This window comes from Podarcis gaigeae, assembly GCF_964106915.1.
Source record: "Podarcis gaigeae genome assembly, chromosome: 3".
In the NCBI taxonomy this organism is placed as follows: domain Eukaryota; kingdom Metazoa; phylum Chordata; class Lepidosauria; order Squamata; family Lacertidae; genus Podarcis; species Podarcis gaigeae.
This window is the reverse complement of record NC_139680.1, coordinates 86037107-86060881: the sequence shown is the minus strand read 5'-3', so window position 1 is coordinate 86060881 and position 23775 is coordinate 86037107. Positions and strand designations below refer to the sequence as shown.

Sequence of the window (23775 nt, the reverse complement as noted above, 5' to 3'; positions counted from 1 at the left end):
TTTCTGAAATTCCTTTGTAGTAAAACAGCTACTTTGAGATCTTGTATAGAATGTCCTGGGAGACTGAAGTGTTCTCCTACTGGTTTCTCTGTCTTGTGTCGGGGTTCAGTCTGACTCACCCTCCCCTTTCATAAGAACTTGCATAAAAGTGGCCTCCCAATTTTTCTCACACACTCATATAAGTTCAGCACAAATAGTTGGGCTTGGTGAGCATTTAAGGTCCCCAACCCTAATCTGCAGGTTGCCATCTGCTTGGATTTTATTTTGATCCTGATCTGATTTTAGGATGTATTTTAATTGATTACCTGATTTTATGTTAATGTGTTATACATTTGATGTTAGCCACTTTTAGTCCGGTTTTAGCCGGGTAGGGTGGTGTATAAATAAAAATTATTATTATTATTATTATTATTATTATTATTATTATTATTATTTCACACACCTTTATGAAAGTGTCAGTCTCTTTCAGTTCTGATAATGCGGTCAAAGATTTCAGATTTTTGTTGGATAAATGAAGACATCTAAAGAACAGAATATACCGTAATAGGTTTTCAGTCAAGGAACAAAATCAGTTCTAGTTGTGGTTTGAATGAAAATTGAACAAGAGTTGCATTTTCTTAGTATTTCACACATTTAATTTTGTTTCAGTGCTATGGTATATTCGGCTTTTTTGAATATTTGTGTTTCAAATTTGAAACAACCCACCTCTGTATATCTAGTATAATGCTTTTGATTCGCTTCCTAGAGTGACATCTAGTGGCATTTTAGGCCATTTTATCTGCCCATCGTTACAGAGAAAATCATTTCCCCAATGTTTCCATGAGTTCAGAACAACAGCATTGGCATCACTTAGCCCTGAGGGTTATTTTTGGAATTCTGAGACTAAAAAGTGGTTGATCAGATGATGTTTGTTAAGAGCATAGATTTTCCATTAGTCCTGGAACAAGATTTTGGTACCAGCTCTGGATGAGTACCTCAAAAACATTCCATGAATATTTGCCTAGGGGACCATTTAAATTTCTTTTGAGAGATTTAAATCTTTTGGGGTTCACATTTCTTTAATGCCATGGCAAATGAATTTATTGGCAGGGATTCTGCAAAAACAGCAACATAAGGGAAAATAAATAGGCATAGAAAGTAAATTTTGTTCATTAAAACTATTGCTAGTGTATCAACCCTGAGTCTAAAATACATCTTCATGATCATGCCATAAGTTGATGCATCCAAGAGAAGCGGCATGGAAATAACTGAGAATTTGTCATAGCAAGCATGCTATCAAATAATTTTGGTTTACATGAATAAATTTGAGAGCAGGTTACTAAACTCTGTTTTCTCACTTTATGTATTTTAATTGCTTTAATCAACAACTATTAGAACAAATTTTATACCAACAAATGTAGTTATGACATTTTACATTATGTTAAAGAGTATGATATTTTTCAGCTTGGGAGACACTGAGAATCTTAGCTATACTCTCTGGTGATACTACAGTGTCTTTCAATGAATGAGTACCGCTATAATTTCAAGGAGTGCTGATCTTTAGGTTGTATACATTTTGAAGGTTAAAGAAACCATGTATATTTTAATAGACCAATCAGTTTCATATATATACAATGGACTAGTTCTAATATAAATATGAATGAAACTGAATGGAGTGGAATATGCAGCTGCTGGGTGACCTTGGAATAGTCACAGTTCTCTGAAGTCTCAGCTTCACTCACCTCACAGAGGGTTTGTTGTGGGGAAGGGAAAGGAGATTGTTAGCCACTTTGAGATTCCTTAGGGTAGTGATAAAGTGGGATATCAAATCCAAACTTTTCTTCACCACACATAGTGGTCTACTCTTCTGTGCTCTTCTCCTCACTTCTATAAGTCAGTATTCTTATTTATACCCCCTTTTTCTGTTTCCTTAGCAGTAGGCATCTCATTTGACCTGTTTCTGTTATCACCTTTTACTCTATGCACCCATACCTCCCCTTTTCCAGTTTCAATTTCTGATTGACCCCTCTGCATTCCCTTGTCTTCACTTCACCTCCCACTCCACACATCTTCACACTTATCCCCCAAATGATTCCTCCCTCCTTTTCTTTCCTCACCTGCAGGTCTCTCTGCATTCCATGTTAAGTATTTTCCTCTCTACACCCAGTAGGGAACTCTCTCTCTCTCTCTCTCTCTCTCTCTCTCTCTCTCTCTCTCTCCATTGTCTTTGATCTGGACCCCTTTCTTTAATAGGTCTTCCCCTTTTCTCTGTGCCTTGTAAGACAACTTCTCTATGCACTGTGTCTGAATGGTAATGCTTCATTTAAGGTAAACGTTTCATTGAACAGGAAATGTCACAGATGTAGAAATCCGCATGTCAAGGAGAAGGATAGGCAACGGCCCTTTCCTCTGACATATAGTTTTCTATATTCAGAGATTTTTTAAAAACATGGAAAATCATTCAGCCATGCAAGCCCTCACCTGCAGTCTGAAGTAGCACTGCCCAGTAGTTTGTCATGTTTTCTGCTGTTTGCGAGAGCTAGGTCTGTTACCAGCTCTCTTTCTGCTACAACATCCATAGATCACTGTTGACCCCCTGTTATTACTCCTCCCCCCCTCCACTCCCATAGGTCTCTCTTTGTGTCTATGTTATCTCTTTTTCTATTTCCCCACTACATCTCTCTGTGACCCCTTTTCCTTCTTCTAATGTCTTTATGATCTGTTTCTGCATCCCATCCCCATTAACATGAAAAGCAGTTTAAATGATGCAAGTAACCTGGAGAAACTGATGCTGCTCCCTCCATAAGACGGAAGGACCAGTTCAGACATAGTGATGTGAGCATTCTCTCATTCATACCCCATTTTTGATGGGCTTGGCCATGCCTTTACATAATTATGTGGGGAAAGGCCATGAACAAAAGGTATTTGGAATTCTCTCATGGGATCGCAAGAGACTGGAATGAGGCCACAGTCAACCTGAAGAATTTATGTTGTGCAGGTCAGTTTTATAGTATCTTTGAAGTTAAAATTCAGTGAAGCTAAACTTCACTTTATCGGCATAGTATTCTCTAAGTAAATATCCTTTACACTTGGTGACTGGCCAAGTACTAAGAATGTTGCTGCTGTAGCACTTGAGAAACAGTTATGATAAAATCTAATAACTATGTTGTGGTTTTTTATTCAGGCGTAAATGAAAACCAGAATAGAAAAGCAACAGCTCAGGAATCTTATAACTCTGGACTTCGAGGTCTTAGGTCTATCCATAATAGCCCTAATCTAGAGAAAGTGAGGCACTTCCCAAACTGTGATTTCCCAAATATAGCCCTAAAAGTGTCTCCACATAAACAGGAGATGGTTTGGGGGAAAGCATGTTTTTGTTGCATCCATGGTGTTACTTTTGAAAGAAGGGGAGTTTAAATAATATTTTTAATAAGAAATTAATCGTTCTGAAGAAAAGATGGAAAGCTGTCAGAAGGACTCTAGGGAAGAGTGATTATGATAACCATTATATGGCAATTTAAATGCCTGAGCACCAAGAAAATGGATGGCTAACAGAAAAACAGACGTCTTGTGTGTGTGTGTGTGTGAGAGAGAGAGAGAGAGAGAGAGAGAGAGAAACAATAGAAACAAAAAAAATTCAGTTACCAAAAAAATGAAGAATTATGAGAATAAAATAAGACAATTTAATATGAAAAATAAGTTTGTATTTCTATATTTGCCCAGAGGTTTACCCAGAATTAAGTCTAATCCCATGACTTATTTCTGAGTACACATGCTTAGAAAAGCACTGCATAGAAGAGTAAGAAATAATAACATTTATTATATTATTATTTCTTAATATTTCAGGTTTTTATAATAAAGTATTAATGAAATCCAACTCTCTTTGATTGGGGATTTTTAGATTTTTTTCAAGAATGCCCATTTAATTTATTATTCCCCTTTCAAGGGATGTTATGCTAAAAATTCATGGATGAAATATTTTGAGTTTTAGTAAGAGTTTTAAAAATAGGATGACAGCACTGCAATTTAATAAACTTGCAGGCAGGATTTTCTCCTTAAGCCTGCAGGTGGGGTAGTGTCAGGGGTTCAGAAGGAGAGACACAGGAGGGGGAGCAAATGGAGAGTGAGGAGGAGGAGTACGAGGGGGGCGCAGGCAGTGACAGTGGCCAGAGTTATTCCACAAGCCTCTCTAGCGAATCGGAGGACTCACAGAAGGGAGCGCCGGTGGCCAGAGCGAAGGGGGCTCCAGGGGGGAAGCCCCAGGAGGAAGGGGCTAGCGGGGAGTCCCTGAGCAGCAGTTGGAAATCAGGACCAGCTTCTCCACCAGAGCGCAGTGGGGAGGGGGAGTCCCAGGAGTCGGGACCAGTGTCCTCACCACCAGAGGGAGGAGAGGAGTCAGGTTTGGCAACGCCCACATCAGGAAGCGGGGAAACGGTCAGAAGGAAAGTCACCGGCTGGGCGCGCGCGCCAAGTTCAAATGTACAGGAGCGCGGCACAGCAGGGAGCCCGGAAAGGGAGCCAGGTCCTAAAGCCCGCCGGAGGGAGGGGCAAGACTCAGGAGGCTCAGCGTCAGAGGAGTCCAGGAAGGAGGGAACCCCAGAGGGCAGAAAGACCCAGCGAAGGAAAGAACAGCGTAGGAGGTGGAGCCGGGCTAGAATCTTAAACTGGTGTGGGTGGAGCAGTGAGTCAGAGGGGACGTAGCCGGTCTAGCGTCGAGACGTGGGTCTGCGCGCCCAGAGCTTGGAAATGGAAACTAAACTTTAATAAAGACTTTTGTATATAACATCCACTGGGCGTTGGTCCTCTGTGAGCTGGGACCTAGCGGCAGTCCTGACAGGTAGAAATAGTGTCATCTTGCTATTCATTTAGATTTGGAGACATTTGAGTTCACTTTAAACTAGCTTTTTTTTTTTTACTTCATTCGCGTAAATTGTTCAAACAGCTTAGGATACATTGATTACAGAAATTATCTTTCTTCTCTTGGACTTGGGATGCATGCTGTTAATGCTTGTATATTAAGTCCATAAACTGTATGTTCCCAAGGGCTAATCCACATATTCATGATTTCATGGATTCATATTTCATGATTTGTATCTGATGAATAGGCAAAGTGTGCGCACTGAAAAAATATTGTGTTTGAGATAGTCAAGAGAAATGAAATCAGCATACTTGATTATTATGATCACAAATTGAGGACAACACAGAATGTTATTTTTACCAGGTGATTAACATGTACAGTATATATGCATTCAGTCTACATAGGTTGACATTATAGCTTTTCTGGACTGCAGTTGTTGTATTGGGCCTGTTGTATATAATGCCAATCAATTCTAGAATAAATATGCCAACATCTTTTTTTAGAGCTCTATTTTCTGGGTTGTTGTTTTTCATTTTGAAATAAAAGCTAGTATTAATTCAGCATTTTATAAGCAGTTTTATGTCTCATGTTTATTTTGAAGTTTAGCAGAACAAGGAAAGAAAAAGATTTTGGGGGCAAGGTTTATTTTCCTACCTTTTAGGCATAAGAACATGGATGCAAATCTTCATGATGTATCAGCAGTACTAATTCATCTCTTATTTACTCAAGCATCGTTGAGATTTTATGCTGAGTCATTGGTTTTTTAAGTTCAGGGAAATTTCATTTAATGGAGCATTTAACTGGCAACTTCTCACCTTCCTTATACAGGTTTTCTCCTGCTGAAAATGCTATTCTGGATCATTGTCTTGTAAAGTGAATAGCCACTCATTTTTAATTGTTGTTTACAAACAACAGGCTAAAATTTATAACTTCCTAAAATATATGTAATCTAATATTTAGAAGAAGAAGCCCAAATCCAAAATTAATAATTTGAATGTCAAAATATAGCTTTTTATTAAATCTCCAAAACTGGTTAAAGGTTAATCAGAAAACTGTGTGGCGTCATTCATTTTTGCTTTATCTATTAATTAACAAAGGAATGTGCATTGCACACCTTCCATCGCCTGTGGGACTTCCAGGGCAACCAGCAATAAATGCTACTATCAACTTTTGAAACAATGAAAATCTTCGCAATTATCAGCATCACAATGGCCCAGTTTGAACACAACTCTGAGCTAAGCCATAGTGTAGCAGAAATGAGTAAATGTGCAAGTTCTCAGAACAAAGATTATAGCTGGTGCACACATCCCCTGATTCTTCTCACTACCGGAGGCTAAGTCATGTTTTGGCTTAGCACTACATCTGAACCTAGACTTATGGTTTATCTCCTGCAGAGAAACCAGTAACAAACCTTGTGGTTTGTTTTCTCATCATTGACAGGCTGTTTTAGGTTCTGCTACTCCACTCCTGCAACAGATTTAGTCCAGAAAGAGACTCAGAGATAGAAACAATGCTACTTGCGATGCCTGTATCCCCAAGACAAGTAATAGCCTTTTCAGAATCTTGCTGGATATAAATACATTCAGGGCAGCCTATAGTCAGTCCATTGTCTGAACAATGGGTTATTTAGCTTACTCTGCTGACACCTTGCTTGAAAACTGTTCTGATTTCCTCCCTGATGCAAGCAGGATTACATCCTAGCTTATTTTCCTACTTTGTTAACTGGCATTAAGCCAATGTTCCCAGATTCAAATGCAGTGAAGAACTCTGGTGTGATGCATGCCAGGATTTTGCACCAAAGCAACGACACTTTCTCCAGGCTTCATAAACAAGGGTTTATGAAACCTTGATGGTTTTCCAAAGTGGGTCAGTGTAAGTTCAGAAGTGATTTTGTGACTGCTCATCTTTCTTGGGACAAAATGGACAGTAACGTCGTGGCTTCCAAAGTACAGATTTGAAACATTCTGGCTACTTATCAAAATTATATTCTGCATAGTCCATTAGCTCTCGTCTTTCTCTTGGGGAAGGTTCACCTGCTTGTTCGCGGAGACATTCAAACTGCAGCACACTTTCTGGGAAGTTTCTGTGTCACTGTGGAAGCATGAACACTACACTCTTTTGAACTCTAGAAGAACTCAGATTCCTTTGTGTTTATGATATTGCACTGAGCCATGGCTGCCTACATGAACCCAGCATGCTGGATGGTTTCTAGCTCAGCTGTTTGGAATAATTCACCTAGTTAAAAAGTGTCTTGGAAACAGGGACAGCTATTATGATCCAAAAAAAACCCCCCTATATTGTTGCTCTGCTTTGCTTTCAGTGGAAGTGAAACTCCTTCAGAAAGTACTGCATTAAAGATCTAGGGAAACAACTATCAGCACTTCTGTAAGTAAGTGGGATTTTTCAGGATTGAGCCTGTCAAAGTGCATGTTTGGCATTAGCTTGTGAGAAGCAAAAGTGAAGGCTGACTTGCCAAGCATGTTCCTAGTTTTGCATTGTCTTGTTAACCCAGTGCGATTTTTGGTTTAGGAACAACAAGTTTCCACATATTCACTTTGGCTAGGTCTTTGGTTTTTAATGCCTTTTGGAACAGCACTATAAAATTGTCATCTCTGTGCTTTGTTCAGATCTCTTCCAGCAGAGCTTCTATTGCAGCTAATATTGTTACTAAATTTGTCTCACTTTTCCCATTCTTCTTGTATCTGGAAACCATCTGCAAGTCACTGAACTTCGTTCTAATAATGTCGCAAAGAATGCATCGCTTAATTCAAAACCTTTGCCTTTCATCAAGGATGTTAGGATTCTAGCAGCACTAAGCAACCCGAACATCCAAGTACTTGTACCAGAGCAGCCCGTCTGTTAATTCCTCCTGTTCCATTGAACCACTTTCATCTTTGCTGCCTATGTGTGGTTGAAGGGGGACTCCATTTAATATAATGCAGCTGACAACTACAAATTCACTTTTGGCAGGCAGTGCCTGGATATGTTCTGTCTCCACATGCATGGTTATTACTCCAGATTGGGTATTTGGCTCTTGAACCTTTCCAATTTGAATTGTCTGAAATATATAGTGTCAGTTGCATGAACTCTACAAATGTGTGCAACTCACTAGCAATAACCGATGCACTGGGGTGGGTGGGTTTCAAATGTGCTTTCTAGAGTTGCCGGGTGTTCACCTGGAGATGGTGCTTATCTGATAAGAGGCCACCCACATTCAGACAAGTACAGACCTAGTCGACCTAAGAGAAATGTTTGCCAATTTATAGAAGAACTATGTTCATAACTGAACAGGCCTTTTTTTCCAGCTAGAGCTTGCCAGAACTCAGTTCCAGCACCTCTCAGGTGAGCGCCATTGCCATTATAAGAGAATAAGAGAGGTGCTTATGGTTAGTTCTGGCACCTCCTTTTCTAGAATAATAGCACTGACTATGACTTATCTCTAATATGTGATGTCATACTCAAGAATGTACATTTTTCCACATTGTGAATTCATTTACTCCATCTTATCTTCTTTGCTCAGATTCTTTTAATTTGATTTTTATTCTTTCACTTTTTCGAATGCATTTGTATAAGTATTTTCTGTATTATAAAATAACAATAAAAATTCTGCTTTAAAATATGTGATATATTTTGAAAATGTATAAGTAGTTTGAAGGATCGTAAGTGTAGGATCTGTAGATATAGCATGTATATCTACCATTTCTCAGATATACTATTTTAAAAAATGTCTAGACTGCTTCACAACATTAAGCCATTGAAGAGGTGTACATTGTAAAAACAGAATAAAGTATAGAAGCACCAGTTCTAAAAAAAACTACTTCAATCAACTCTAGAACCACCCATACAAACTCTAAAAAAAGAAATAAATTCATCAGATATAAAAGATATAAAATTTCCCCTTATAACCAGCTCTGGTGCAAATTTTATCTGTGCTAATTTTTGTTTATAACCTCTTTCATAGTTAATATGCTTTTAAAGCAGCTGTTTCTTTTGATGTATCACCTGCTCACCAGGTAAACAGCTGGCCTGAAATGCTGCTATCATGCCACGTAACAGATTATTTCAAGCTGCTGCAAAACCACCCATTTTCAGAGAAACTGACTCTGAATGTCCACCTGTGGCTCATTAACCAACTCTTGGGGATCGATCAAAGGGATTTAAAAAATCTGGAGATTATAGGCATCAATCAAATCAGCTGGGGAAGTATGTAGTTCTCTACATATGACCCCCTTAGTTCTGCTTGACTTATCTACTATATTGTTTCTTTGTTATGCAGTGATTTGAGTGTCTCTTTTGGATGTGAAAAAACCCAGGTTCCAATCTCTTAGCTATAAAGCTCAGTGGGTGGCCTTAAGCACATCCTCAACTTTCAGCTAATGTACCTCACAGAGTGATGTTGCAAGGTTAAAAAGATGCCCTAAACAACTAACTATGGTGTGCTTCCCAACTGTATAGAGCACTATTGTTATCTTCATTCCATTATATTTTAAGTGGATGCTATCTAACCATCACCATTTCAGAGACATACACAGAGACACAAGATGTTTGTGTCATGCAGTCAGAATGTTATATACTGTTCTTTAAAAAAATAATAATCATGGAAGCAAACAATGACAAATTTGTAAAATAGTAAGTTAAACTAAATAATACATTAAAATAATAAAGTCAACACAAAAAATAAAGAGCAGCAGACAAAACATACAAGCTGAGAATTCTGTAGTATTATCACTAACGGGAATGAGACCTTTACCTTTACCTACCTATAAGCATATTGCACCTCTGGCTGTGAATTTATCAGGCCAAACTCAATAGGTACAGATTTATATAAATGTACTACTTATTGAGTGGGGTCTTGGGAGACGCTGTGGTCTAAACCACTGAGCCTCTTGGGCTTGCCGATCAGAAAGTCAGCGGTTCGAATCCCCGTGATGGGGTGAGCTCCCATTGCTCAGTCCCAGCTCCTGCCAACTTAGCAGTTCAAAAGCACGCCAAAAAAGTGCAAGTAGATAAATAGGGACCACTCCGACAGGAAGGTAAATGGCATTTCCATGTGCTGCTCTGGTCGTCTGCGACTGGACTTAACTGTCAGGGGTCCTTTACCTTTTTTCCCCCTTTCCCCCCCTACTTATTGATAGTTATACTGTTTGCTTCTTTCATGTAAGTTCCTCATAGTACCAAAAGGCATTCTAGATGTTTTTAGTCCTGTCCGACTGATAATTTGGCAAACATGTGGATTTGAAGCCCTGTAGATCATGACATCTTCTTGGCTTTTAGCCTGTAGACATTTGGTCTAAAGTACTTTCAATGAAATTATTATAAATTATTTGATTTCTTTTTTGATTAAGCTGCTGACTTTTGTAAGTAAAGATAAATGGTTTTAGCTGCAACACTGACAAGCCAAGAGTGGTCATTATTGCCTTGGTGTTCCAGCCAGAATTTCATTCCCTGAAGCTAGGTACACTCCTTTAGCCTAGTAGCAGGTTTACTTATAATTTACTTCCTTGTTAAACCAGTACAGTGGTACCTTGGTTCTCAAACGCCTTGGTACTCAAACAACTTGGAATCCAAACAGTGCAAACCTGGAAGTAAGTGTTCCTGTTTGTGAACTTTTGGAAGCCGAATGTGCTCCGTTTTGAGTGTTACACTTCTGATTTGAGTGTCATACTTCTGTTTTGCGTGTTACGCTGAGGTCTGTCGGTTTTTGCTGTTTATTTTGCGTTTTTGCGTCCCTTTTTGTTTTGTTTTTGTTTTTGTGTGGAACCGAGTTCAGCTACTGACTGACTGATTGTGTGACTACAGTACATTGTTTATTGTTTTCATTTTATGGAACAATGGTCTTGTTAGATAGTAAAAATCATGCTAAATTGCTGTTTTAGGGGTTGTTTTCAAAAGTCTGGAATGGATTAATCCATTTTGCATTACTTTCTATGGGAAAGCGCATCTTGGTTTTGGAATACTTTGGTTTTGGAAAGGACTTCTAGAACAGATTAAGTTTGAGAACCAAGGTACCACTGCAATTGAGATGGAAGCCAAACTAAATCATTTTTCTTCTTTTCCCTTTAGCTTAATATACCAAACATGTTATCTTGGAAATCTTAATATCACCATTATCACAGAGGTGTCTGTGAAGGGGATATATTGATTGAAAACGTATTGTATTGTAACTGTATTGTAACTTTTGAATATATATATATATATTGAATATAAATAAATAAATAAATCTTGAACAATTTGCTTTAATATTAGAATGAGAAACTATTAGTTTCTGAGTTCTTTAAACTATTAAATTTCTGGTGGTAAAGCTGTTCAACAGTGGAACGGTCTCCCTCGGGAGGTGGTGGACTCTCCTTCATTGGAGGTTTTTTGAGCAGAGATTGGATGGCCATCTGTCATGGAAGCTTTATCTGAGATTGCTGCACTCACTGCAGGAGGTTGGATTAGATGACCCTTGGGGTCCCTTTCCAACTCTACAATTCTATGATTCTTTGACCATTTTCTTACACAGTTGAGATTAGTTGCTTTAAGCACCCTCCCTTTTATTTTTATTTTTTGTGATAAAGGCCTTGTTGCAGGGCTCACGCTTCTCAGACACAATATATCTATTAATTTAATAAAATTTAAAAATGTAAGAGTTGCTCTTATTGGGTAAAGTGAAACCACTCCAAACAATGTACAATAATATCAACAGCATACAGTTAAAAATAGCAGTATCAAAGCACCGCAAATCACATCACAACCCAACTGCAGATATAACCAAGGAGGATCTTTATCTGCCTTCTAGAGACCTGCAACAGGGAGCTCAGTAAATCCTCTTTAGAGGGGAAATTCCAGAGATTGTGTGCAACAGCAGTGAATAGAACACAAAGCTATGCCAGCCCTTCAAATATCAACAAATGGCAGAGTTCATCTGTGTGAAGATACTCCAGATGAGCATACAATTGGGAAGCAAGAAGAGTGCAAGACAGACTAGATGGGGCAAATACAAGAGCCTAGAAATGGTCTCAGCTGAGGAACTATCAGGGAACCCATTGGAAGATATAGTGATCCCAACTATCAGCAGATTGGTTGGGGGAAAGGTAGGGAGATACTGCTGGGTATCAGTTCCTGGTGGTTTCCCCCATCTTCCTCTTCTCTGGGACAAGCAGCATTGCCAAGATGGTGTTTTTAACTCCAGCTAATCCTCAAACAATGAAGGCAGGGCTAGGAAATGACAGCTCTGAGAATATCCTGGAGGTCATAGGTACCCCTCAGAGTGCTGTGTCTTCAAAGCTTGCACTAAGACCTACAATACCAAGAACCAAACTATTTGTTACTTTAAATGTATGATCGCGTGCAACGTCTCTGGTTTTTAAGCATGGAAGGGGTGGAATTAAGGTTTGGATCATAGTGTGGAAGGAGGAGAGGCTACCCTTTTCTGTTAGGACTGCAGCTCTCCTCATGCTGTAGTCACGATCCTGACCCTCCACCTACTGCTATTTTTCTTTTAAGAAACAATACATTCAGTGTGATTGTGAATTTAATTTAACATGTAGTTTTGGCCCCATCAGGCATATTTTTACCTAGAAGTGAGATGCTAATCTTGCGCTGAGGTAAATCCAGAGGGGAGAAAACAGTTTAAATTCACGAAAGATAAACTGCTGTAGCAAGATTGGAATCTATTCCTTTGACAGAAACCGGGCTCTCTGGGTAAAAAAAGTTGTGTATGATACTTCTTTCTGTCAGACATATAAAGCGATTATCATTCCAGCGTATAAACATTTTCTTAGCTCTACATTTTACAACTGTTAACACTCATTATATCTTGCAGCTGTTGTCAGTCCTCGACAAATGAATGAGCCTGACCCAATAGAAGAGACACTTCGGACACAAATTGAACGGGAGAAGAAAAGGTTGTTTTAGATTATCACATTTTTAAAACCTTTACTTACATATGTGTGTTTTCAAAGACATTAAAACCAGCATTAAAAAAAATCTGAAACACAATTCTAATTCTTTTTTAAAAAAACAAACAAACCCTACATTAAAACATCCCACCCACACTAGCTACATAAACCATTGTTCAACAGTGGTACTAACTATGTATTGTTCAACTGTGGGGAATGGATGCAGCCTTGTGACCACCCTGTGAAGAGTGGTATACAAATTTAATATATACTAGATAAATAAATAAAATACAGCTGCTTAACTTATCAATCAGTCCTCTGAGCCTTAACAAAATCCTCCTTCCCCCAGTCTGGTCCAGTAACATTTAGCGAAGGAATTCCATTTATCACCACACCCCTAGTTTTGTTGGCAAGGCGCTTGGTGGCCCATGACAATGTGGCTTATATGAAAAGAGAAGACCTTTGTGGGGATTGAGAGGATGTGTGGAACATTTGATTATCTGGGGCAGTTTTTGGCCCCTTTTCCATGCCTCCATTCTGTTTTTCACTCCACTATTTTTATCTATGTCTTAAATTCATTGAGTGTGGTCTGGACATCTGGAGGAGCTCTGAGAGGACAGAAAAATATTTCAATGGGGTACAGTTTTATGGGAAAGGGTTGGATGCATGCAGGAAGATTGCATCTATTCTGAACCAAATGTTTTGGAATACAAGTTCCTTTATTGTATTGTTATATTTCAATTTTTCAAAACTGTAAATAAAATAAAATAACAATTATCAATTTTGCTTATAAATTGGTGAACACACACACCCCACCATCTGGCAAACAACAGGTCGGTCTCTCCAGCTTGCAATCTGTGGGATGGGGTGAGGAATAAGAGGAGTGAATTTGGTGCAGCCCTGCACAATAATTAAGAGTGTTTTGTTCCAGAAGCTTCTGCATTATTATTCTATAGTGAATTTTACTTATTTTCTGCAGTTACAAAACAATGTTTACACACTTGAAAGGAATGAAGATAGAGATTGAGCACTTGCAGCTACTTATGGAAAAAGCCAAGGTGAAGTTGCAAAAAGACTTTGAAATTTGGTGGTCTGAGGAGGCGAGAAACTTACAGGTATCCTCAATATTTAAATTTTGTCTTATACTTGTTAGAGGAAAACATGGTTGAAATTATCTAAATGGGACTGTATTTAAGGCAGTATTTCTCCAGTCTTATACATATATGCATGTTATGTTTGCAGGAAGAGCCCAAAATTCAGCCGCTGATTAATATAATACGAGACTTTAATTGCATAGATTTTAACCTGTGTAAAATTCTAAGTCCCTTAAGTCACCCAGATCAGCCAATGCCTACTGATCCATTTTGAAAGCCTGAAACCTGACCTTTGACATTTTAAAACCAATCTTCAACACTTTATTGTAAGGTACCAGGAATTTCTGACTTCAGTGCTAGGGTGGATGAGTGGATAGAAGGAAGGAAGAATGCTACAGAAGTAGACAACTGGTGTGGAAGATTAGAATTGTAGAGTAGGGTTTTTTAAAAGCATTCAACATTTAATTTTAATGGAGGAGGGGCGAACCCACTGTTTTCCACATTTGACTTTTGCATCCTACCTGTATAATGTTTCTTTTGGCCCAGGATGAAAAGCCACTTCTGCAAAATTCAACCAGTGTAGTAAAGATTCCTCCCTCGCTTCTTGAAGCCCAACCACATTCATACGGTACCAGGTAAGATGGTTATCTGTTTGAAAATATGCAACATATAATTGTCTTTTTTATGGTCCCCTGATATTTTAGGGTCACTTAGGACTTTAAATAGCTCATGTCGAATTCATACACATATGAACGTCTATGTGAAATGGAGCTGCACTTTGGAGATACTGTATAACCACGCCAATATATAATAATGAGTTGAGTTCCATTCTATGCCGTGAATCTATGTTGTGGGTTCAAACAATGAGATTGTAGAGATGGAAAACAGATGGAAGAAGTGCAAGGAGTACTACTTGTAGCAGGAGCCGTGTACTGTACTTTTCCATGTATAAGACGATGTTTTTTACCTTAAAACAATGCTTAAAAATGGGGGTCGTCTTATAGATGGGTAGTGCAGAGGGAGGACAGTGGAAATGATTTCTGTCTTGAGTAGTAGATTGTCACTGGTGTTATTGCGGGTGATAGGCTGCTGCAGCAATGTCTGCTTGTGATTGGGTGTTGCTGCAGCAATGTCCGCTTGCGATTGGTTGCTGCTGAGAGAATGCCCGCTGGCGATTGGTTGCTGCTGCAGCAATGGTTGCTGGTGATTGGGCTCTGCTGCTGCAATTGGGTGTGTGATTGGCGGCGGCTGGTGTCAATCGGAAATATGATAGGAGGCTTCTGTGTTGCATTCGATCGCAAGCGTTTGGAATTTGGGTGAGGGTTTTTTCAGCATTCCTCCCATTCTGGACAATTCCCCCCCCCCCTTTTCTTAATATTGAGTCCCCAAAATTAGGATGCATCTTATCCATGGGGGCGTCTTATAGATGGAAAACTACAGTAAATACTCTGGGCAATAATGCTTCTAAATCCAACACAAGTCATCCAGGGTGAACAAGGTTGCTTCTGTCCCATATCCAGGTCTGAACCCAAATTGAAATGGGCCATTCAACCACTTCTACCCCTGACTTTCACTCAGGTGCTTACCCACAACACCAAAAGAATCTCTCCCTATGGCTAGATGTTCACTAGAAACTACCTGGTCTCGCACAGATGCTTCCAACACTCCCTTCCCATCTCCACTGGAGCACCTGGTACAAAGCTGTCTCTTCTGAAGTAAATATGGAAATTCTTCCTCTTCCTAGGTTAAGTTGTTAAGAAGAACCAAAAGCAAACATGGATGAGTGCTATAAATGTAGACTAGCATTTCTCATGGAGTTCATTTCAGTTTGGGGCTGTTTCACATGACTATTTCTGATATGACAAATGCACCAAATGTCTGTAAGGTCTAAGTGCTAGCTATATTCTCTGATTGCTAATTTCATTTGTCTTTGAAAACTGACAAATGGATAGATAGGTGACTAGGGTGTACTATTGTTGGATTTGGTTCTTTTTCTTGGCAGCCAGATTATCTGGTAGCCTGGAGGTTATGATTATAAGGCATGTAGACGATAAAAAGCCAAGAGCATGAATAAAATGTGATATTCTATGTGGAAGAGACTGTGTAGCTCCATTTTTATTTGCAGATATCTAATATCATCTATGCCATTACACTCGTAATGACCCTTTTAAGTTCTCCATGGACCTTATTCAAGGCACTTTAGTGTTATTGTGTGTTAAGCCTGCTAAACCCATTTTATGCAGCTATGTTCTCAGTGTGATGCATGAAGAATTTGTAATGGAGCTCTTGACACTGTAAGAGGGAACAGCAAATTTTTATATCCCACTGTGCTGAAAATTTATTCTTGTCCCCTTGAAGCCTGTTTGAGGCATTAACATTTCGGAGGCAAAGTTTTTAGTTTCCTACATTTAAGAATATAAAATAACAAAATGCTTGCTTCCCAAGGATTCCACTGAACCTGAATGACACAGTAACCTAACTGATTCATTCCCGCAATTGCATAGGATGAAACCTTTTGACTTTATATTTTCTCTCAACTCTGTGGCCTTGGAGCACAAAAAAGCTCTTTGTTAAATCCATCCAGAAGCCAACTGGTAATTTACTCACAGAAAGGGATCTAACCATCATCTTCCATCAGTCAAGCTAATAGGAGTAGTGAAAGTTGACATGAATTATATACTACATAACAATGAATGTGGGTTCAGGTGTAGCTAGAAAGTCATTTGTAAGAGGAAATTTAGATAACAGATGGATAAGTGGCTGTAAACGCTAAAATTCAGGAGACCTGATATAAGAATCGTATGAATGTATCACTAACATAGTTACCAGAAAACTATAACTACAAAGATTCTGGTGGCACTTTAAAGATTAACAAATTTATTATGGCATAAGCTTTCCTGGACTGTAGCTCACAAAAGCTCATGCCATACTAATTTGATATGTCTGTCTCCAACATTCTCTGTCCACTGGAGTAAGGGCTCTTGCTGTAGCAGATGGGGGGATTTTGATATTGTGCAGCTGAGGTATCCAACACAACAGTTGTATAGACAGACATGCATTGTGCAACAAGTTGTACAATCTATTGTGCAACAAAGTTACCAGCAACCTGCTTGTGCAACTTTTATTTTACTGTAACTTGGAAGTATTTTTCTGCACACGACTCTGCTGTGTTTGGTGCCTGCACTGTCAAATACCATGTAGCCCTTGGTGAATTGATTGATTGGACCTGTCGAGAGTGAGAGGAAAAGTAATGGTGAGGGTAGCCAGTGGATCTCAATCCTTTGGGTAAGTTGGGGACTCCCCCTGCATGCAAAGACAGGCTTTGGTGGGTTGAGTGGATGAGACCAATAGTACCGTATTGGCCTGAATATAAGCTGCACTTTCCCCCCAAATTCTGACTGTGAAAAGTTAAAGTGCTGCTTATATTCACGACCTTATGGTATGCAGTCAGGAGCACGTAGTTCCCTGTCCTCTCCCCCAAGGCTGGGAAGGGGGAGAGCGAGAAAGGGGAAAGGCTACCAGCAACGCAACGCGGCTCCCCACCCCACCCCCCAGTATGCAGCCAGGAGCAGCGAGGAAGGGAGCGGCTTATATTCAGGTTTTTTTCTCTCTTTTTTTCTTCCCCCCACTCCAATTTTAAAGGGGTGGCTTATATTCAATCAATACGGTAGTTCCAGTGGTCAAGAAGGAGGTTACTGCACATGCTGTAGGAGGAAATGAGGGGCAGGTGGGGCTTGGCCACTGGGGAAGGTAGTCCATCTTGGAGAAGGAAAACTCTGATCCTATACACAGGAGGAGAAAGGAAAAAGAAAGAGGGAGAGGGAATCAAATTGATTCTAAGCCAAAGGCCAGACGGAACAACTCTGTCTTACAGGCCCTGCGGAAAGAAATCAGATCCCGCAGGGCCCTGGTCTCATGAGACAGAGCGTTCCACCAGGCCGGAGCCAGAGTTGAAAAGGCCCTGGCTCTGCTGGAGGCTAATCTAACTTCCTTAGGGCCTGGGACCTCTAGGGTGTTGCTATTTATGGACCTTAAGTCAAAACAAAATAAAAAAATTCCTTCCAGTAGCACCTTAAAGACCAACTAAGTTAGTTCTTGGTATGAGCTTTCGTGTGCATGCACACTTCTATATGGACCTTAAGGTCCTCCGTGGGGCATACCAGGAGAGGCGTTCCCGTAGGTACGAGGGTCCTAGGCCGTGAAGATAGTGCCTTGTACACCTCCTTCTGGCAGCTCCTGAAGCCAAGCCAAGCTGTATGGCTTTGCTTTCCCTTGAACCACATTAGCAAAGCTGAGAGGGGGATCTTGTCTGGGCAGCCGAGGACCTCCATACACACACACTGCCCAGGCTTGTGCCCTGGGGAGGTCACTTTGGTACTGCTAACACAGCAAAAACAATGTGGGAGGAAGCTGTTACAATTTACTTTTCTCTGTAGCCACAGTGGGCACTGTGATTCTCCAGCGGTTTGACTTCACCCCCCCCCCCCCCGGAGGCACACTCCACTGTCTCCCAAGGCAAAATAAATAGCAGATACTTTCAGAAAGTTACTGAGAGATGAATCCTCCCAGCTTGACTCCCATTATTTGAATGTGCATAATAAACCAGACTTCAAAAGCAAACAGAAAATGTGAGCATCTTAAATATATTATAAAAACAGGAATATGTTAAAGGACTCCCAGTGCATAACAATGAGATTTAAAACAAGGTGAGAAATATTGAAAAAGAATGTATCACATTTCAAATAATTGAAAGCTCAGTGCACACAATGTTAGACTTTATAGTAAGATAGCTGACATCTGTGAAGTAAGGCTGGTGAACATCGCCAACACTCACTGCATTGTTAGGAAGTCTATGAGCTTGAAGACCTTTCCCAAAAATGCTACGACTGAATACTCTTTCTAATTGCCTTGCTGGAAACAGTTACTCTCATCCAATTAGAGCAAATTAAATCAGTTGTAATGATCATGATTAAGAATTCTACAGAGAGGAAAGATGACAGATTCTTTTTGTTTCTGATTTTCTGAGCTCTGCATTTTACTCCGCAAACCTATGACTGAGCAATGAGACATTCAGAGAAATGAATACTTTGCTGAATGAGTGCCCCCCCCTGGTGCCCCCAAACTACTTTTCAAAGTTTGGTGTAAGAAAGTGTCAAGGAAAACTACAGCTGGAGCAGATACTGTGTTCCGCCATCCCCCCCACCGCACCAAAAGAAAAGGAAAAGGTTTTCCTTTTTAAAATGTCTAAGAAAATACAGAGAGAAATTAGGGATTCTGCAAAACAATTCAAACAAACCGGTGAACATAGTGGATGGGGGTTTGCCTGCTAATCTGATCATCAGGGCTGGTTCAGTTGCAAGGAAGGGTAAAGGTAATGGAAAACACAAAGATGGGTCATTGTTTCGTTCAGTTCACAAATAGATACCAAGAGGGCAATGTACAGGGTTAACTTGGATGATTACCTTCACCTTGTATCTTCTTGCTATACTTTGGCAGGAGCATTTGCCTCTCTTCAAAGAGATCTACCTTATTCTTGAAAGCATGGCTTTCAGTAAAACTCATTCCAATTCCCAGCTTTTTGTTGTTGTTTTTTAAATAAATGGGGCAAATCTATATCTGAAGTGCTTTAGACTAAGGATCTCTTGGTACAATAAAAGAACTCACAAAATCAGAGCCATGGCTGAAATTGTACTTGCTCTTCAGTGCTGCAATTTCAGGATTTCCAGGATTAAGGGAATTTGGTTTATTCCTGCTTTCTCAAATGGGTGGGCAGGGAGTCCTTTGCCTTGATGGAGTCAAAAGTCTGGGACCTTGTCTTCCAGCCAAGGAGATATGCTTTCTTGGGTCTTGTGACACTGTTAAGAAGCAGTGCTTTGCATTCCCTCTTCATAAATTTCTTTCTTTTCATTTTTGCCAGAAGTATCTGTTTGGAAGCCAATTTAACACAAACTCATAAAAGCAAAAATACCCCAAGCTTGCCATCTAGTGGTTAAATCTTGGCTCATAATGATAGGTTCAGATTTCAAGTCAATGCTTGAAATAGTGGCACAGCAAATTATATGCCAGTCCAAATGTTAAGAAGTTAAGTGTGATGCAAACATTTTGCTTTGCTATGGAGTGCCATATGACATTCTTCTCATCCACTGGTCTGCAAGTTCTGCCCTCTTGAGTAGTGCCATGACCATATTTTGGTAAGTGGAGAAATAAATAATGAAGGGAAGGGAAGAGAATCAGTAAGCTAGTGAAAAGAGTAGAGTAGGTAAGAAAACAAGGGATAGCTATGAAAATGGGAACGGCATAGAAAAGTAAAATGTAGCCCATACCGAGGATGAAATTGAAACTGGGTATTGCTATCTGGAATGATTATCATCTGAATGGACTTCGAAGTCCCATTTGCTTAATCCTAAAAGAACCATTGCTGACCATTTTCTTTCTAGGGAATGACCGAATTAGACAAATATTTCACTCCTTTCTATAGATTTCTATGAATTAAACATATCCTTTGTCAAATGCAGCATCATTTGTGGCAGTCTGAAATGAATTCTTCCTCCAGGGTTCCAAATAACAGCAGAGCCAGCTTCAATGAAGAGCATTCTGTGAAGAGCAGTGGGAGCAGACTGAGTAACTCGCCCTCAAAAGCAAGGTATGCAGTAAGGGCATGTGGTGCTGAGAACCCAGGAAGGACACTGAAGCCCTCCAGAATTATTATTATTTTAATTGGGACACATGGAGTATTGCTGTGCATTCTACTCCTGCCACCAGTGTTGCCATCTCTAACATCCACTGCTGCCTTTGCTCCTTCACACACTGAGTGGAAAAACTGAAAGGGGAACCTATGTGCATTCAGGGACACATGACTAGGCTCCTCCATGCTCGCTCGGGGAAACCCAACCATACAGAACATGAAACCCTTTCTCCCCACTTGCCACACTCCTGATCAGGATTGGGGCTCCCACACGGCTCTTTTTACTTGAAAAGGGAAGTGTTTTTAAAGTGATCAATGGTTTGGCCCTTAAAGTGGCTGGTATGTGAGACTGCAGTAAAAGGTAATCTTGCCCATAAGCAGCTTACCGCATTTTTTCCCTCCTAAAAAGTAAGGGGAAATGTGTGTGCGTCTTATGGAGTGAATGCAGGCTGCGCAGCTATCACAGAAGCCAGAACAGCAAGAGGGATTGCTGCACAGCGATCCCTCTTGCTGTTCTGGCTTCTGAGATTCAGAATATTTTTTTTCTTGTTCTCCTCCTCCAAAAGCTAGGTGCGTCTTGTGGTCTGGTGCGTCTTATAGAGCGAAAAATACGGTATGTGGCTTGAGAATATAACATGCACTGAGCCTGGCCATTTTTATCTCATTCTTGCAACAGCCCTAAAGAGATAGATGTTACCCAAAGTCATTTAAGAATCCTGTTGGGTTTGATTCAGGTGGTTTTTGCGCAGGTAATGTGCAGCGGTTGCTGCTTTGCTCCAAGCAGACTGGATAACCTCCGTGTTCATGAAACCATAGAATGCCCTGGAAGCTTTGCTGAAGGGCAGCATATAAATGTTTTAAATAAAGAATGGTGTTTTCCCAACACTCAGTTTCAAGTAGCTGGGAAATTGATTTTCTCCTTATTTTTAAGAATGTAATGTGAGTACGTCTTGATTGTAAAACAGATAGATGTGCGCAAATTGCAAATCCAATGCTCTCTCAAATTATGCTGATTGCTACCTAAACAGAACATAATCCACCAGCCCCTGTTCCATCCAAGAGTCCTGAATAAACCTAGCTGAAAGAAATGAACAGAGGTTGTGCAGCACTTTGTGGATTAGGCCTATATCCTGAAGACAGAAAGCACAAGTTATTTAAATTGTTTTTAAGGCTTTAACCCACCCTGGGACCTTAGGGTGAAGAGCAAGAAGAAAATAATAATAATAGTAATAATAATAATAATAATAATAATAATAATAATAATAATAATAATAATATTATAATACAAGAAGGAATACAAAATCTAAGCAGTAGAGAACTCAGATGAAAGCTTACATAAACTTTGTTATTGCAGGATTTCACCGGTACAAAGTTCATCTATCTCCTTCACAGGAGACCACCAAACAGATGCTGACATTCTAGCTTTCATTAGGGCCAGGCAGAATCTCATACAAAAGAAAGGTAAGCCTTGCTAAGTGCACTACTGGACCACATTGTGATCTATGTTATAGCATTAATTATCTAGGGATATGATGCAATCTCATCCAGGTTTATAGCAAAGAGTCAAAAGCATATGTTTCATAAATGTGTCCCAGTATAGAGCATTTTCACATTAATTCATGTTATGGTAATGTCTGTATTCACCATAGTCCTACTCATTGATTTTAAATGCACTGTTATGCTCACCATTTGGGATGCTCTTGAAAGGTTGGAAAGACTTATCATTAATTAAAGGAATAATAATAATAATAATTTATTAATTTATTAATTTATTAATTTATCCCCCGCCCATCTGGCTGGGTTTCTCCAGCCACTCTGGGAGGCTTCCAACAAAATATTAAAATTACATTAAAACATCAGTAAAAACTTCCCTAAACAGGGCTGCGTAATATGTGTAATATGTTAATAATATGTGTGTAATATTATGTGTGTAATAACAAACCTGCTTCATAGTATTTCTTCTTAGTAAGGTTCAGTTTTGATACAATTTCCTATATTGCTCTTGAGAAAATTAGAAGAGCCCTGGTGGTTCTTTTTCTCTTATTCTCTCTTCTCCCTGCCATCCTTGACAATGCTCATTAAGCATGTTGGCATCCACTTGGTCTTGGTGGTACTTTTCATGAACTGCAATGTACATTCTAGCTGAGCTTCTATTATTGCAGTTTTGAATAACTTTCCTGTGGTACAGGGTTGCTCTCATATGTTTTTTCTGTGACTGTCTCCATACTACTATGGTGCTGCTGAGACATTGATTTTGTGCAGTCACCAAGAAGAATGGGAGACTTAAAGAGGCACTGTGTTATCCAGAAGTGCCCATTGCCAAGATCCTTGGGCTGCATAATCCTGATGCAGAAGAAAGTTCCATTTATCAAAAATTCCTTGCAAAATTAATAAAAAGCTTCCTACTTGTTAGTTCTGCCCCTTTTATTGCTGCTTACTGAGCATGGAAGCAAGATTACCAATTGAGTAATTGCACTTCATTAGTCCAGAACCTAAATCAGAGCAATGGCCAAGCCAAGCCAGTGTCCTTTCTCTATAGTAGCCAATCAGTTTCCTTTGGGAACCCCACAAGTGGGACTTGAAAATGATTGCCCCTTCTGCTGTTCTCTAGTAACTGGCAATCGGAAGTATATTGTCATTACCCCTGGAGTCCAGCAATTGCTAGGACACTGAAACAGATTGTACATAGCCAGTAGCAGAGAGCTGGTTTCAAATTCCTGGTTCTCATCTTAATACTAGTGATCAGGACGCCACTGAGCTTGAGGCTGGATGGCAGGCACACAAACAATAAAGGCAGTCATGTTGGCCAATAAGAAAAATATCTTTATTAAGACCAACCAAAATGTCACAAAACAGTGAGCAAGCTTTAGAGTTCTCCAGAACTCTTTGTCAGGCTGGATGTTAAGCAGAGGGTGTGAGGGGTAATCTGGCTTGCTGATAAAGCCATCAGGTCTGCTTTTGTCATAGTCTTTGCATGGAGTGTAGAGATGGCAGAGGTAGGTGGATTAGGTTCTCCTAGGAGCTACGCAGGCACAAAGGAATATGCACAATGACTGATTTCCTGTTTTTGAGAATATAAAATCAAACAGTTACTTGGATCTATTTCCAGCCTTAAGTGTTTCCAGTCTTCTTGTTAACCAGAGAACAGAAGTAAAGGAACACACTGTGGTTTTTATATACTGGCAAAACTGGAAATTAATTTTAGGTAGCATACAAGGTAAAAGCCAATCATCCCTCGCTTTGCTAATGTAAATGCCTACACAAGTAGTCCTTTTT

At 39.7% G+C, this 23775-nt stretch overlaps 1 protein-coding gene across 5 annotated transcripts in view; it reads left to right on the top strand.

Annotated features, from left to right (window-relative positions):
- Window positions 1-23775, top strand: part of KIF6 (kinesin family member 6) — a 148864-nt gene that overhangs the window by 119102 nt on the left and 5987 nt on the right. For all 5 annotated transcript variants that reach the window (XR_014562509.1, XR_014562510.1, XR_014562511.1 and 2 more), the window contains exons 17-21: window positions 12645-12726; window positions 13700-13835; window positions 14361-14449; window positions 20368-20457; window positions 21854-21960. Coding sequence is in view for 1 of the 5 variants with exons in the window: in XM_083732325.1 (XP_083588451.1) it covers window positions 12645-12726; window positions 13700-13835; window positions 14361-14449; window positions 20368-20457; window positions 21854-21960 (504 nt within the window). In the remaining 4 variants the exon portion in view is untranslated. The remainder of the gene's footprint in view (window positions 1-12644; window positions 12727-13699; window positions 13836-14360; window positions 14450-20367; window positions 20458-21853; window positions 21961-23775) is intronic.